General features: G+C 47.9%; 1 protein-coding gene across 3 annotated transcripts in view; it reads right to left on the bottom strand.

The window, feature by feature from the left end:
- Positions 1–17,992, bottom strand: part of ADHFE1 (alcohol dehydrogenase iron containing 1) — a 300,399-nt gene that overhangs the window by 120,800 nt on the left and 161,607 nt on the right. For all 3 annotated transcript variants that reach the window (XM_069220269.1, XM_069220270.1, XM_069220271.1), the window contains one exon: positions 11,956–12,033. In XM_069220269.1, coding sequence (XP_069076370.1) covers positions 11,956–12,033 — 78 coding nt within the window. The remainder of the gene's footprint in view (positions 1–11,955; positions 12,034–17,992) is intronic.

Genomic DNA, 17,992 nt, shown 5'->3' with positions numbered 1-17,992 from the left:
AGGTGGAACAAAAGAAATGAAGTTGTGTGTTGAACACAGGAGCCTCAATGCCGTCACTAAGGCTGATGCCCATCCTATCCCCACGGCAGGTGATTTGAGTGATGCTCTGGCAGCAGCCAAGTATGTCAGCACTTCTGATTTGACTGCAGGCTATTGGTGGATCAAACAACTAATGCTGCCAAACCTAAAATGGCATTTTCCACTCCTGGTGGGCATTATCACTTCACTATGATGCCCTTTGGTTTGAAAAATGCACCTGCCTCATTCAAGAGATTGGTGAATCAAGTTCTGACAGGCTGGAAGAGTTTAGTGCAGTATATCTAGATGATATTGCTTCTCTTTAGCTCCACTTGGCAGGATCACCAGGTCCACCTCAGGAGTGTACTTGAGGCCTTACAAAAGGCAGGCCTCACTATCAGGGCTACTAAATGCCAGATAGGGTTGCGAAAAGTTGTTTACTTGGGCCACCTGGTAGGTGGAGGCCAAGTTCAACCTTTACAGAGCAAAATCCAAACCATTGGGTTGCTCCAACTACTCAGAATCAGGTCAGAGCTTTTCTCGGCCTGACTAGGTATTACGGGAGATTTGTAAAAGGGTATGGCTCCATTGTGACCCACTTGAATGATCTCACATCGAAGAAGATGCCTAAAAAAGTACAATGAACTGTTAGCTGTCAAGCGGCCTTTGATGCCAAAGGCCACATGCTCAACTCCAATGCTTAAAAGCCCTGACTACTACAAACAATTCATTGTTCAGACAGATGCTTCAGAAATAGGAATAGAAGCAGTACTACCTAAACCTAATGAAGAGGGCCAGGATCAACCAGTAGCTTTCATCAGCAGAAGGTCAACCCCCAGAGAGAAACTTTGGTCAGCTAAAGAGAGGGAGGCCTTTGCTGTGGTCTGGGCCCTGAAGAAGTTGAGGCCATACCTGTTTGACACTTACTTCATTGTTCAGACAGACCACAAACAGATGAAGGCTGAAAATCCAAAACTTTTGAGGTGCTCCGTTTTCCTACAGGGTATAGACTTTTTAGGGGAACATAGACATTGGAGTAACCATGCCAATGCAGATGGACTTTCCAGATATTTCCGTGCAGAAAATGAAGACTCACCTGGTTAAAGCTAGTCTTATCCTCTTTCGTTGGGGGGTGGTTATGTAGGAAAGTAGCGCCTTTCTGGCATAGGTACCCAAACTTTTTGCCTGGTGTCAGTGTGTTTAGTCTGTAGTAAATTGGGATCCTGCTAACTAGGGCCCCAGTGTCAGTGTTTTCCCCCCTAAATGTAGTTGCAAGGTAACTTTTACACCCCACAATTGGCTTACTGGGGCACCCAGGTAAGTCCCTAGTACATGGTACTTAGGTACCCAGGGCATTGGTACACCAGGAGTCCCCCATGGGTTGGAGCATGTATTGTGCCATCCATGAGTGCCCTTGCAAACTGTGACTACAGGCCTGCCATTGCAGCCTGTGTGAAATGGTGCATGCACCTTTCACTCCAGATATAAGGTATGCCTTATATCATAGTCACTACTCTCTGACCCTGTAAGTCACCCCTAAGGTAGGCCCTTTAGCCGAAGGGCAGGGTGCAGAGTTCAAAGTGGGAGGGCACCCCTGTATGGGCAGAGGTGCCCCTACAAACCCCAGACTCCATTCCCTGGGCTTTGAAAGTGTGGGGAAGCCATCTCAAGGTATGTAGTGAACACTGGTCCACACAAGAGGTCCAACTACATAATGGCTTCTCCGAACATAGGTGTCAAATATGTTGGAATCATGCAACTACAATGATTCCAGTGCTAGTTTCATGATACCATGTACTCTGGGGGTTCCCTAGGGGATTCCCCATGTCGGCCTGTACAAACTTACAGGGTCTGCATGCCAGCCTGTGCTGCTGCCAACCCCAGACACTGTTCTGCCCTCCTGCTTCGGAGGCTAACTCAGCAAGGGGAAGGCAGAACAAATGATTTCCTGTAGGACAGAGGTGTGACCACTTCTTCTTTAGAATAGGTGTTTCTGGGCTGCGGTGGGGGTGCCTCTGAGCGTCACCAGACTGCTTCGAAGGGCACATTTGGTGCCCTCCTGCATAAACTGGTTTGCACCAGTGCAGGAACCCTGGTTCCTCGTCTGACGGGAAACCACACAAAGGAGAGTGGAGTGACCACCCCTCTGTCCACCTTCTCCACTAGGGAGGTGCACAGAGCTCTGCCAGCTGGCCACTTGCCTCTGCCATCTTAAGATGAGCAGAGGCCCCTTGGAGCATCTGACTGATTAGCCCAGCTGACTGACATCCCTGACCCACTGTGATAGGTGGGTCACTGTAGTGAGTGTCCAACCCCCTTCCTGGGTTACTTAAGGGTTCCCCTGGGGGTGGGACCCTAGATTCGTCTCCCAGACTTCAGGAACCGACTGCCAGTCTCCTCTGCAAGACACTTCTACAACCTGGACACCGGACCCACTGCTGTTCTTAGCTGGAACCAGAAGCAAGACTGTAGCCAGTAGGAGGGCTCCTAATGCAACTTTGTTTCCAAGTTCGGCAAATAGTTTTTGCAACCCTTTGACCGTGCATCCTCCAGAGTCACTGGGACTCTGCCTTTACTTAATAAAGCAAGAAGGAGTATTCCTTGGAGTGAAGAAGTCACTCCCCAGGAACCTAAATGACGAATGGCTTGTGGATCCTGCTGACCAACAGACTCTCCAAAGCTATGCAACACAGGTGGTGGTTCTGTGGCTCTCCAGGGGTCTGACCTATCTGCCTTGGAACTAGGAAGGTTGTGCCCCTCGCTGGAGGTGCTCGGTGGAACCCCTGTGCACCACATCTGCTTGTCTTTGTCAAGGCTTGTTGACTCTTCAGCCGGAACACCTCCTAGCTCCAAGAATCCCCGGCCTCAAGCAGTCTCCAGCTCTGAGAACTACATCCTCTCTGCAACTCCTGCAACAGGAGCATCCCTCTTTGCTGTGCTGCTGAGGCCTCCCTGTGCCTGCTGCAATAGGGTCCTGCTGGGGTGCTCCAACGATTCCTGCTGGCTCTCCTGCTTGCTGAGGGCTGGTTCTGGCCTACCTGCCAAGGTTGAGTCACCTAGACCTTGCTGGTCCCCACAAATCCTGCAAACTCAGTGCAATGCTTCTCTGCATTTGCCAAGGCTAGTTTATGGTCCCAATAACCAATGATCCCTCTCTGCAATCTGATGACCGGCATGGGACAGCTCGTGGATGATGACTCCTTTATCACCTAGACTCCACAGGTGCACTTTTTCATCCACCGCCCTTCAGGAAGCATCACAGAGAAGGGTGGGCATTGCCCCCCTGCACCGCTGTGGCACCTCTGGGTGGCCTGGACTCTGTCCCCTCTCTCAAGTTCTCTTATTCCGGAATCCATACCTGGGTTCCACCGACCTGGTCCACGTGTCGCGACAGCAGCTGGACAACTGAGATCCCATTAACTTCAGCTAGAGGTTCTGGCATGACTGCACTGCTCTGCACCTGGGCTCCCTGGTGAGGGAACTCCACTGTTCTGGGTATCCAAGGGTAGAGGTACAACCTCCCTTGTCCTAATGGGTTTCCTCGAGGTCCTCTGGGAAGGGTCCTAAAATGCAAAAACTCCAACAGCAACTTACCCATGATAGCCTATGGACATTGACCCGAGATTTCTTCTCTGCACACGGGCGCCTGGGGAATACTACCTACCTACCTTTCGGGCTTTAGTACTTACCTAGGCCTAAGGGTCCTTGGGTGGTAGTGTGGGTTGGAAGTGATTTTCACATTTCATGTTTTTAGTATATGGTTTCCTCACCCCCATTAGGGGCTCATTTTATTTTATACCTTTTGCTAAGTGTGTTTTTGTATGACCATATCTTCAGTTAGGAGATGTACCACAAGTTAGTTCTAGAGTGTGTGTTATAATAAATATTCCATATTTTTCTAACACTGGTGTGGTTCTTTCCTGTGTGTGCGCGACTGACTAGCCTGTGTGGTATTTGAAAACCACTTTACACCCTCCTAGATAAGCCTCAGCTGCTCTCCACAGCTATCCCTAGGAGAGCTCTGGTTATCTAGAGCCACCTACACTATCACTAAGGGTTACCTAGACTCAGTACAGGGTGCCTCACCTATAGGTGTACACCATATACTGAGCCGGCTTCCTACAACCCATACTTGTGACATCGACATCTGTCTTAAAGGCTTTCATTACCTATTCCATTGGACTGAGTGCCTAAAAGGCAAAACTATTCTGCTTCACATTGATGGCACTATTCAGCCAGTAACGCTGCACCATCAGCAACTGTCTTATTACTTTAGATTCAAGCTGAAAGAGAGTTGCAAAGGTTAGAAACCACTGACATTAGAGAGAAAGTGGGTGAGGGGGCAATTATGAAGTCTTCTTCAATCCCTCATCATGGTGGCTCAAAATCTAAAACAACAGAGTAAAGTTGGCATATGTGTTGACATGCAATTCCCAAACATGACTATTAAAATAGAGTGGCACCTTACATCCACCATTGACAGTCTAGTGGCAAAAGAGGGGCGTAGCCAAGATGGCTGACAGAACAGACGGCTGAGCCTTAAGTTCCAAGCTAAACCTCTTTAATCCAATCTTACCCCCCTAACTGCTCACTTGTGAGGGGAAACCTGTTGGAGCCACCTGGGGTCTGCCAGCTCATCAGTGACTCGGCTGACGCCCCTAAGCGACACGAGGCCCATTTGGAACTGGGACGGGCCTGGCTCCCTTGCAGGCTCTTACAGCGAATACACAGAAACGCCTATCCTACCTTCCTCTGGCCACCTGACACCTGGAGCCTCTGTGCCGGGGGAGAGCTGGACTGATCTGGGGCTCCCCGGAGGCGAGCCAAACCCCCCTCCTGTTTGGATTAGTCTTGCGCTGCTTTCGCAGTGGTGCAGGCATGCCTTTAAACCGGGAGCGAGGCCTATGGGCATCGAGGGCCTGCAAGAGTGCTGCGAGAGGGCAATAGTTTCCCTGACATTGTGAAGTAGACAGAGCATAGAGCGCCTCTATGGCCCATATGGAACAGGAGGCTGGAGGGCTCGTGCACCTGAAGCGTGACCCTGAACTGGGATCCCTTGAGACCAGAATGGCCCCTGCGACTTTGAAGAGAGTGCAGCGTAGACTGGGTGGGGAAGCAGATACTGGTTGGCCACCCTCACAGCTTTGAGATGGGAACCATGGCCATCCAGCGCAATGAACTAGCCTACCTTGGACTTGATCTTGACAGAGGCCCATGGCTGCCCCCACCCCTATGATGAAGCTGACAACAGCAGATAGACTGCGCTGGGGAGGGCCCGTCCTGAGCACCAGGGACCCTGACTGAGTGAATTGCCCTACTGCCTGGACCACTTCCTTGGGCTGTATACCTGCCCAGGACTTTGCATTTGCTAGTGTACTTCAACACCTACCTCGTGGCGCACTGGGAGAACTGTCTGGAACTCTTGGAGCTCCCAGGCTTGAGATACTGTTTGGTGGATGGCCCTTATTGTGTGGACCCCTGGGGCAGAAGTGCTTCTTTGCAAAGGGATTCCCAACTTTTGGGGTAAGCAGTGTCCCCTTCTGATACACTGCCTTCTTCCCGAGGGTGGAACCAGTGCAACTTGGCCTGTCTTGTACCCTGGACCATCCCCCCTGGAAACAGCTGTGTCGGTGCACCCCCTGGAATATCCACATACCAAGGAGCTGTATACCCCTATTGTGCAGGGTGGAACAGTGGGGGCCTCCTCCTGCCTAGATGACACTCAAAACCACGATTGGGAACCTGGCAGCCCTTTGGGGCTGCTGACACTGGAGTCTCTGCCGGTGTAGAGAGCCTCCCCTGGTGCAGATTTGTAGGAGGCGTGCAGGGGCCAGACTGGATTTCACCCCCTCAACTCTTTCTTACCGATACTTGTGTTGAAGCTAACTCTGGAGCCACCAGCTTGATGTAGAGGAGGTGATTGGGTTCCCCTTAGACTTATCACACACAGTGGGTAGCCTTGTAACATCCGTACTTGCCCTGGGAGCCCCAACTGCAAAGCTCAGCCCCCTTTCTCTATGACTAAGATGGCAGTGGCCCTACTCAGCTAGAGTTTCCACTGGAGGTGGTGCTTGGCGCAATACGCTGTTTGGCCTCATCTGCTGGTGCAAGGGGCCACATATACCGCACCAGAGGGCAAACCTGTGTTTCCACATTGCACTGTGAGCTGCAATGGGTAAGCTGAAGACCAGGGCACAAGGTTTGCCCAGGTCAAGCCAGTCGCTTCATGACTCCTATCCAGAAATGTAGGCCTCTAAGTTTCCCTCAAATTCCTCACCCTAGGCCCTGCAAGGAACCCTCAAAAAGATTCTGGGGGCTATAGAGGACACAACAAACATGCTTCAGAAAGAAATAGGAATTGTGTTGATTGAACTGGGCTTGCTTTGTGCGAACCATCAGAAACTGGCTGACAGAGTTAAAAAAACGGAATCATCCCTCACCGACTTACAACTCTTACACCAAATCATGAGGCACCAACTCACCCACTTGACAGAATACGTGCAGCTGCTAGAACGGCGCACAAAAGATGCAGAAGACTGCATTCAATGTAATAACGTTTATATAGTGGGATTTCTGGAAAGGTTTGAGAGAACTGACATGGTGTCCTATCTAGAACCCTGACAGGTGACTGTCATGGCCCCATCCCATCTATCACCCTTCTTCACCATGGAAAGAGCCCACAGAGTCCCTGCTAGCCCATCAGATCCTCAGGCGGGTGGTGGTGGGAATACTGTGTTACATCCAAATGATGTCCTATATACACCATTACTGCATTAGTTAAAGCCTATAAACTGCTGACTTGGAATGTGTGTGGGCTGGGATTGGTGGGGGGACTCTACCTTCTTGAAGGAGACTTCAACTGCATGCTTGATATGATCCTGGACCGCTCCACTCCTCCATGGCAGAGTGATGGCCCAAAGGATATTGCTGCTAGCTTAAACTCCTGGTTTACACACTGGGATATGGAGGACTCCTGGTGCACTGAGCACCCAATGGTAGGGACTACTCCTTTTACTCTGGCCTATATCATTTTCACACCAGGACTGATTGCTTTGTCTACTCTATGGCCCTTAGTGGCACTGTTCCACATACGGCATATCTAGGTCACACCATATCAGACCACAGTCCTCTCCTTATGACACTGTGCTCAACTGATTTGTACATACCCACATGGAGACTGCATTTGGCGGCCCTGGAGGATACCCCCCCTCACGGACGCAGTAGCAGACTGTATTAAAGAATACTTAACCTCAAAGCCGTGGACCGCATTGAGTAGGGACATAAGTGGGAGGCTTTTAAAGTAGTTGTAAGGGGGCCCTATTTGGGGCAATCTGTGGGAATTCAGTGTGACTTGGAACAAGAGATCCTGAAACTGGAGGATGTCCTCCATGCTTGTGATAAAAAACAGGGTGCAAACCTGGAGGCTCTTGCACGCCTCTTGGATACCCTGGAATTCTACAATCTGGCACTGGAGTGCCTCCAATTCCACAACTATAAGAGCTACATAAGCCTGGTGCACAAGGAGAGAAGGGAAGTTGGGGAGGCTCCTGGTCTGGCAGATCTGTCCTGAGAGTAGAGGGGTCTCTAACACTCACCTGCTTGCTCCGAATGGCATTATCCTTTTCTCCCATAAAGTTATTAATGGGGCGTTTCAGGACTACTATGTCTCTCTTTACCACCCGCCAGAAGCTGACCTACCATCGGAGCTTGGCCTCACTTTAGACCACCTTGCTCTTTGATGCCTCCCCACTGCGGACCAGGAGCAGAGTGCACTTGTTACTGAAATGGAGCTCTGCAGTACTATTAAAACCATGGCATTGGGCAAAATGCTGGGAGCTGATGGGCTTCCTTAGGATTTCTATGCAGAGTTTGGTACAGTGTTGGTGCCGAGATTGGGAGACAAGTATGCAGATGCTTACAGCTCCCAGCAAAATGCTGGGAACTGATGGGCTTCCTTTGGATTTCCATGCGGAGTTTGGGGCAGTGTTGGTGCCGAGATTGGGAGACATGTATGCAGATGCTTACAGAATGGGCATGCTCCTGGCTACGACTCAGGAGGCTTTGGTAGTCCCTCTGCTGAAATCCACTTCTCTCGGCGCATCAGTTTCCGACTTCTCTCAATGCTTCATTCAGACTTTATAATACTTAGGAAGGTATTGGCCTCCTGACTGCTGTCCCACAAGAAGACCCTTATTTATACAGAACAAAATGAGTTGAGTCAAACTAGAAATACCTCCCTTAACCTCTGCAGGATTTACTCCATCCTCTATGCCTGAGACTGACCACCTGGCACAGCTGCAGTGATCATGTTGGTGGACCTTCAGAAGGCGTTTGCCAAAGTGTGATGGGATTTCCTGGACGCCATTATGATACGGATGGGCCTGGGTGCAAGATGGGTGAAATGGGTACAGCTACTTTATACCCACCCAATGGCAAGGGTTAAAACAGGTAAAACAATCTTTGATCCCCATAAGGTATTTATGGGGACGAGGCAGAGATGCTCCCTCTCTCCCCTATTTTTCGTCAAAGCAATTGAACTGCTGGCAAGGGTAGACCGGGGCATCAAGATGGATGGCTCATTTCACATCATCTCGTTTTATATGGACGATCTCCTTATTTATCTTCAAGGTGGTGAAAGAGATGTCCATCAGGTGCTGCAGCTCCTTCATGTCTTCAGCCTGTCTCCGGGCCTTCAGCTTAATCTTGGTAAGACGTTTGTTCCCGGTGATTAGCAGCACCTGCTGTCCTGCCTCTTGCCTCACTGATATATTATAGGCCCTGTCAGTGGTGTCTAGCAGCCATTTTCAGTGGTGGGGTGAGCAAACAAACTGGGAGACACCATCAGTGCCTTTAGGCTCAGAGCCAAAGCTCTCAATTGTGGCTTGTTATTAACAGTGTTTATAACGAGCCACGACTGAGATCTCCGGAGATGAGGCTAAATGCAGTGAGCGTTTCTCACAGTGCCTATCAGTGGGTTAAAGAGGATCACATGCTATAAACAGTCGCTAAATCGCTAATATGCATTACATTAACGTTTTTAAATTAAAGTTAATGTAATGCATGTTAGCAATTTAGTTACTGTTTAAATAACTGAAATAAACATATTTAACTTACCTACTGCCTTCACGTCTTCCGGTCCCAGTATTCTTCTCGAGGGTCCTAGAGCAAACCCCTCTAACTAATCCAGATGCTGCTCTCATGCTATTAATCAGTATGAGAGAAGCCTTAAGATTGGTAGGAGTGGGCTTGCTCAGAGCTCTTTTGGGCACATGGTCCCTGTGCTTTCTCTCCACCCGGCTGTCTAAGACAGCTTGGTTTGGAGAGGTTTAAAGTGTTCATGTCAGGCTGGCCGTCGCAAGAAAGTCAGCCAAAGTGAAATGCGTGCTCTATACTGCTGTCACCACTCCTCCTCCCATGCTGCCAGTCAACAGGGATGGCCTCACCCCACCTTCACAGATCAGGCTGGCAAAGGAAAAATAAAATGGTACCAAACTGATTTTATTACCATTTTATTTTTCACTTTTGCTGTACCTGCAAGATAGCAGGGCGACACTCCTCTATTCATAAGGATAAGCCTCTTCTGGGCTCCACGCACCTTCAAATACCTGGGCCTTCAGATCTTTCATGACTTAGAGGATCTGCAGGAGGGAAATGTGGGAGAGGCTTATTGGTCCCTTAAGTCTTGTGTCCCCTTTTGGTGCTCCCTTAAGTTCCCCGTCATCTCATACAGCGCTTTCTAAATTGGTAATGTTCCAGGGCCTCCTTTATTTCTTTGTGAACCTTCTGGTGATGGTTCCCATAGCCTGGTTTCCAAAACTTGATGCCCTCCTTCGGAACTAATTTGAGATGATGGTTGCCAAAGAGTTGCACTATCCACTCTGGAAGGTGGAATGGGACAGCCAGACTTTGAGTTATATTTTTACTGGCCCATCTACAACGGATTACTAAATGGTTGGGTGATATGGGTCTGTCTGAACTTGGCCCCATGGGCACTGAACCTAACCAGGGGCTGTTATTGGAGAAACTCTTACAACCTTCGATGCTGGTCCCACGCCTGGTTATTCTTCTGTCTATGGCAATATCTATCCTTCTGGTGGCAGGATACAACGTACCACTAGGGATTCCCTCCTGAGTTACCACTGGAGGGCCTACCCCCAAGGCGACCACCAGACCGATTTTATGGCAGGACAATTAAACTCATGGATAGAGGTGAGGCTGGTGACACTGGGCAACTGTTTAAGCAGACTTCCTGGTTCCCCTCGGGGACTTATCAGAACAAACTGGTTTACACCCTTAGGCCAGTTTCTTATCTGTGAAGCACTTACATGCTCTTCGGGATCTGTGGGGGTCGGCAGACACTAAATCCTCATATCACCAGGTTTTCCAGCTTCTACTGACTTTGGGATCTGGCAGGCATGTGGTCATGTGGTTTTATAGAGCACTAAATGTCCAGGCAGGGAAACCACAGGATGCCCTCTGGACCCGCTGTTCCACTGACACAGGCCAAGATTTGACAGAGGCGGAATGGAAGAGGATACTAGCATACCCTCAAAAAGAATTCAGCAACTCAAATCTTAAAAACATTCAGTACAATTATAGCCACAGGACCTACCTTAAACCCCACAGGATAATAGCGATTTACAGCGCTGAATCCTGGGAATGCCCCTGTTGCGCAGCACTGGACTAGGACTTCAGGCACATGATTTGGGGTTGACCTGGATTATCCAATTTTTGGGATGAGGTAGTTGCGAGGCTAAAAAACACCCTATACAGATCACTGATAAACACCCTGATACCTGTCTGCTGGGTCTCTTACCTAGACCAGTCTCCCGGAAGGTCAAGAATAGATTTCTGGATCTAGTACTGGCACTAGCCATGCAACATGTAGCCATTGCTTAGAATGTGCGGGGAGGTCCCTATCTGGGAACGTGGGTGAAATTTTTTTAACTCTGGGCCCGGGCGGAGGAGAGAGCCCTGATGCAGAAAGAGGCAAGGGGAATCCGGAATAGACCTATAACACCACTGTGGTCTGAAGTTGGAGATAAATGGGAGTCCCCTGAGACTGAAGATGAGTTACTGGAGGAGTAGGTCGGGGAACTGGTGATGGAGACGGGATCTAACTGAGAACCGCATCTCCCAGATCAGTTGAGATGGTGAAAGCAGACAGACTTAACCTCCAGACTACACCCAGAGGTGAAGGGAAAGGCCTTGAGAGGGTGGCTTCAAGACCCCCCTACAGACCGATGGCAACAACCCTCTCCCCTGGAAGCCCCCTCCCATGGGGGGGGGGGCATACCCACATGCTTTTTGCTTGAATACTGAACAAACACTCCACAGAGACGACAGTATCAGTTACTATGTTGCTTCTTATGTTTCCTGTTTTTTGTTTTCCCTTTTGTTCACTTGAACCTGGTATCCTGGCACTATAATTGCACCCTCACCCCCTCTCCGAGAAACTATTTTGTTTAAAATATGCTACTAAAGTTAACAGGGAACTTACATGTAAAGCCAGTGGTGACTCGCAGGAGGGAAAAGAGGTGGGGCGGCCTGCCAGGGGTTGGGGGGGGAGGGACACCAAAAATAAAATATATATATATATATATATTTTTTAAACGTTATATCGCTCCGATCCACTCCTCCCCTCCTATGCAGACAAAGGCGCCCAGCCTGCCCTGTATTCAATCCTAACACTGCTTTCATGCTGCTGACAGCAATAAGCAGCGTTAGGATTGGACGGAGCGCTCATCCAGGGCGCTCCGAGGCAGAGCAGAAGTCTCTGCCGGATGTCTCCAACCCAGCACTTAACAGTGTAAGAATAAAATGATTTTGCTTTTCATATTGGAAGGTGCTACGTATTTCATATATATTATTACTAAACTCCACATACTAACTTAGGAGCATAGTACTGCTGCCTATTGTAAAAATAAAAACACTTACCAGTTTTTGTTTTCAGTTTTTCGTAATCAAATATTGCAATCCCTGTAGTTTCGCTTCCAGTTCCAGCTGTAGTGGGAACTGCAATAAAAGTGGCTTGAGCATTTAGTGTAATGTAATCAACATTAAATAACAATAGTAACAACAACGTATTCATATTGCTTCACACCACTATTTTTTGGTCTCAGCTACAGATAGTTTTAGCTGTCTGTTGGACTGACCTGTCATTTCCAACATTAAGTGAGCTTTGGGTCAGTTCCTTGCTCATGGCTGGATGGCTTTGTTGTATGTCTCAGTAAATGCTTCTTGATTTGATGGCTTTCATTCCTATTCCTATTCCTTTGCTAGTCTCGTCCACAAATATTTCAGTTTCACAGTGCTAGGACAGGATTAGTTGTATCCCTCCACTACATGTGTGAAGAGACTCATTATTGTGTTTTGTTTAAAGCATTCCACATGTGTGCATGTGTTTCCTTACTCTCGCCTTCTTTTTCTCCTCCCTCCCGGCATACTCTCATCACTCCCACCAACCATCCCGTTTAATACCTTATTTTTCCATGTCTTGTTTATTTTTTTTACAAGGGCCAAACAGCTACAAAGCGCTATTGTACAACTTTGTTTCAGATCGCCATCCCGCTTTCCATCTTCTTTAAATTTTTTGCTTATTATTCCTTTTACAACAGAACAGGAGCTGGAAAATGTTACTGAGCCTCTATTTTGCTTTTTTTATGCTTTGAGCATCTTATTTTATCTTTTGTTTCTAAATGTAATTTACTGCTCTTACATGTCTGTTACTTGTTAGTTTACCTGTTATTTTGTCAAGTAGTATATTGAGATCCAAAAAGTCCATTCCAGTTTGTTACACTTTCTACTTAGCACACAGCATTTTGCCTTACCTGTAACTATATACGAGCTGAGATTGTAATTTGTGTTTTCTGCTTATAAATAAGGGCCAAGTATTTTTACCCATTGTTTTTAGTCTATTTTTTATTTTGATTTCTGACGGGCATCTAGGGTTTTCTTGACTGCCACCATTGATTGCCTTGTTCTTTTCATCTCTTTGACTCAACCATAACAAGCATTTGCAATGCAATGGGTACCGCATTTGCTTGAGTCAGAGCTATTGGCATTGTAAATTCCTAACTGGACTTTTTTGCCACATAAAGTGGTCAATCCTGCCTCATAATTTGGTCTTTTCCTGCCACATAATTCCAGTGGCCCTGTATATAACCAAAGCACTTCCATTTACCTTCTTCCTCTATCATCAGCCAAAAATAAAAATGTTACCATTTAGAATCCTCATTTACATTTATCATGCTAATTCCAATAGAATACCACTTTCACCAGCCCACCATCAGAGTTGCTGGCTGGCGAACACAATTCCCAAAACAAGACAGCCACGGAGAAGTAATGAGAGAAAAACTAAACGGGTCACCCAAACGTATCAAGTGTTCAAACAGTTATAATGCAATAAGTATGTTAAGTTGGCCTGAATCCTAGTGATAACTCAATAAGGAGAGATTAATCAAAACATATAATTATTATTATAAAAACCCAATAGAAACCTTTATCATAAATACATGTTTGGCATTAGACTGTAATGCTCAGAATCGCCCCTAGAGGACACCACAATTAAAATAGCATTTGTAAGAAACATGGTCATGTTACCATATAGTGAGACCCTAGAAGGCATAATCACATGAAAAGTAAATGACTGAAAGTATAGTAGTATAACCGTATATTTAGCCCGTAGAGGGTGTAGTCCATTACATATTTTCAGAGCTAGCAGACCTACTGCACTGATATTACAAACAAGATCATAAAACACAAACTACTCTCAGCTGTAAAACAAAAATTCCAGCCATAAGAGAGATTAAAAAGACACTGAATGGAGGGAGGGGTTATGATTTTGGGGTCCTCACTAACCTATTGTGGGGGCCCAGAGATAATCTAGATAGAAAGAGCAGGTTGTGGTGAATGTTTGGAAGGTGGTAAAAAAAAAAGTTCCAGCATTAGAGCTTAAAAAGGGACTAAATGGTGGGAGGGGTTATTATTTTGGGGTCCCCACTAACCTAGTGTGGGGACCCAGAGATGACCTAAACAGAAAGAGTGTCTCATGTTGAATGTTTTAGTGGTAGTCCTATTGTCCTAGGACCACCAAAGGTTGAGTTATGGCAAAATGTGGTGAAAAAGAATGCTCGAAAAGCATTTTGGGGTGACTTTTCCAGAGCACAGTGAATATTGTAGTATCAGCTCTGCTGTTGAGCCGGGAGAGACACTTTGAGGATTTCTGTGTTTTTTAATAAAGCATGTATCATTTATAAGTGTTTTTGGGAAAGCTATGGAGTGTGAAGGGGAAAGCCAAAAGAAATTACTCTGATTAGGTAATAGTGTGAACAATGTGACCAGCGCTCCAAAACTGTCGATGGAGTTTGCGCTGTGAGCACTATGAGGGTCATGGCTGCCATGGTACACGAAGGGATGAGACAAAAGTTAAAAAAAAGAATAATAATAAAAAAAAAAATTAAGAGTTCACCCACGCTGAACTATATCAACAATCGTGCAATAATCAATGTAACAGGGTCAGTCTGCAAGGCGGTGACAAAACCGCCACAAGGTGGGACAAACATAAAGCAATTACCAATGGCATCAAGGGATTTTTGAAAGGCAAGCCCACGAACGAGTGAAAGTGATGGGCGTGAGGTGAGCTTGGTTAAAAGCCCACAATACTTTCAACAGGTCAATGCCCTTGCACGCTCGACCTAAAAAGATGCACAACAGCGCAGCAGGCATGCCAGAAGTGTGCTTAGGTGTAACAAAGGCTATCCTATCTGCGCTTGGCGTTGACCAGCAGCCAGTTCAAATGTCAAACAAGCAATAGTTTTCAAACCGTGTATAGAATACCTCTAAAGTGTACTCTGCCAGTTTTTCCCCTTCCCCATAGAACCAGCTGGATGCATCCACTAATACCAGGTGAAAGAGTAATACAGTACTCTTGGCTAGGCATCTCCTATCAGTCTCTTCTGCATCCCACACTGTTCATAAGCAAGAACACTTAAATATTATCCTTTGCAATGTCCATTCAGCGGTCCCCCACCACCACCAAATTGTGGGACTGTTTTGAAAAACAAAACTTGAACCTGTTATTATGTACTTCTATGAACACCACTACCTAAATATTGATGACCGAGTTCCAAACTATTGTAATATCTTTAGATCAGATCAGCCAATTAAACAGGGATGCAGGGGGAGGGTTATTAATTGACAAATGTTAGCAGCTGCTGTTGGACCACTTTTCTTTGACCCGATTGTGATTTTACAACTTTTTTCAGAACATTAACAATAAAACTTAATTTGTTATTATAAACTACCAACACTCTCATTCTAGTCTTACCAAATTACTAGAAGAAATTGGTTAGTGCGCTTTAGAGAAGGAGGCCTTAATCATTTAAGGTGATCAAAATCTATGGCTGAATCAACCTGTAAAGGCAGATGACCAATTTAAGAAAAGCCTTTGCAGTCCCCACTATTCCCTCCCAAGAGTTAAGTAACAAAAAAGCTGCATACTTTGAAAGCAAGATTGATAAGAACCACAATGATATTGATCAATAAATTATTCAAAAAACAAATTTTCTTAAGAATGAAAATCTCTCCTCTAAATTAACTGTTTCTTTTGAGCAGTATGATATGGCCACTTCTCATTTGCTATTAGAGGTGACTTGTCGATCCCTGCCAAAACATAGTGCAGAATTGTTCATACTACTGGATGAGAAATAATCAGAAGTGGTTTTCATCACAGAGACATGGCTACAAGATGATTCCATACCAAATGTAACCATGTCTCTCGCAAGGTGCACTCGCAAAGATATGAGGGGTGGTCATACGTTTTAGAGATACACTAAAAGGACAGTTCAATCCCATAAAGGTTTGTGGAAGCAAATGTTTACTTTTCTCATTTGAGCTCTCCGCCACATTCACCTTCTCTGGTATATTGATATCTCTCGACCCAGGCCCTGCCTCAGCATTCAGCCAGGCGCTCCCAGAAGTAATAGCTAAACTTTGGACATAGAAGACTTTTTTTTTTACATTATTGGGTGATGTCAATTTACATTTTGACAATGAAAGCAATAATAAACATTAAAAACTTTTTCACGATATGGCAGACATACAGATGACAACTCATAAAGCAGCCCACCCACAAATTGGGCGACCTACTGGACACTATTTTCTCTAATATCAATGAGCTCAAACAAATACTCCTATCCCAATATAGTGGTTGAACCACCACTTAGTGCCCTTTTGCCTGCGCACAGTCCTGCATAAAGCTAAGTTGCCCTTTTCCACCAAGCTAAGACAATGTTCGTCAAAACTAGATAGCATCAGTTGGGAAAGCTCGCCAGCCAAATATATCTCAAATATGAAAGGGGAAATCAGTGAGAGATATAACAAGTGTGAGAACTAGCTCAGAGTCTCTCTGGGCACCCTGGTCCCAATGAAGGCCCTTGTAGCCTCTTCCCCAGTTGGGGTACCCGCCAACGACTATGCCACAAATGGAGCTGCGTATTGAATGTCTATTTGTCTGCCTGTAACTGCAAACTCAACATTCTAAACCCGCGAGGGCGGAGCCAAGATGGCACTGAGGACGGATGCGCCTTGAGAGAGCTCCGTCCCAGCTCCCGGAAAAAATCCTGTTAGGAGATCCGTCTGTCTCCCAGCTGGCCCCCCATGTGAAGTTGGAGGTGCGGCGGCGCCCCAATGGGGCGGTAGCCACGGGGGCGGCTGTGTAGTGACCCCCTGACCCACTTACTACATGGCCGCCTGACGAGGCCTGTGCTGTCCCGGAGGCGGGACCGGAGGCATCAAGCAGGGCCCGGGAGTCGGTGAGCAGGCCTCCCAGGCAGCAGGGACTCTGATCGGCCTCCCGCCTCTCTCCCCATCTGCCCTGGTGTCCGCAGGGCCCCGAGGGTAGATGGAGGTATGGCAATGCCCCTGCTGAAGTTGTAGCAGCAGGGCGGCTCTGCAGGGGCCCCTGAGCCACCTTACGAGCGGCCGGCTGGCGAGGCCTGATCCGCCCAGAGGGCGGGGCCGGTCCGAGGGCGGCACACAAGGCCCGGGAGTCACCTCCCGGGAGGAGGGGGCTCCGATCGGCCCTAGACCTTCGTCTTCATCTGCCCAGATGCCCCCCACCTGTAAAGGAGGTGGGGATATCGACTGGGGCAACAGGGCCCGACAACGCCACGTGAAGGGAAACCAACCTGTGAGTGCCGGGGGTGTGGCCCAGAGCTTTGCCGGCAAGGTCGCACCGGAAAAGGCGGGGGGGGGGGTGACAGAGGGGCCCCTGGTGGCCTCCGCCCCCAACCCCAACCCCCACCCTACAGGAGGTAGCACTGCGAGGAGGGCAAGAAGTCTGGGGTGAGGTGCGGGGGGTCGGAGGTGATACTATGCACTGAGGGAGGGGTGTGTTGGTCTCCCTGCCCCCCCCCAGTGCCTTCCAAACCTCCCTGGTCGAGGGGCTGTAACAGTGAGGTACAGACTGGTGCCCACAGATCGAGGTGCCTTAACGGACCTGGGCCTCATGACCAGTGATTGGCCCATGGGGGAGTGGCAGACCTGAGGTGGCAACAAGTAACCAGTGGCGGGTTCCAGTAGTGGAACTGTTTTAGTGGAGGACTGCGAAGTCTGCCCCCCTGCCCGGCCCCCGTTTGTTGTCTGGAAGGATTGACCTGTTGGAGAGGAGGCCTGCCTGTCAAGAAATGGCCTGACCCCTATGGGGTTTCGTTGGGGGGGAGCGCGCTGCGAAGGAACTGGCTGAGGTCCTGGTCATTTGTGGAGGAACATCAGTGGAGGAAGTCGTAGGCCATAAACACTAGGATGGCAAGAGATAAGGAACCCAAGTCACCCAGACAGGGGCATATGGACCTCTATATAGGGTGGTGACGCCCTCGGTTGCGGACCCCCCGTCAGTACCTGATAACGCCGCCCTTCTGTCGACTAGTCAATCCTCGAGGGAGGCGCTGGCAGGACGAGTGGGAGAAGTACG

This window comes from Pleurodeles waltl, chromosome 2_2, assembly GCF_031143425.1.
Source record: "Pleurodeles waltl isolate 20211129_DDA chromosome 2_2, aPleWal1.hap1.20221129, whole genome shotgun sequence".
Lineage (NCBI taxonomy): Eukaryota > Metazoa > Chordata > Amphibia > Caudata > Salamandridae > Pleurodeles > Pleurodeles waltl.
Note: the sequence above shows the minus strand (reverse complement) of the source record. Positions and strands in the feature narration are given on the sequence as shown.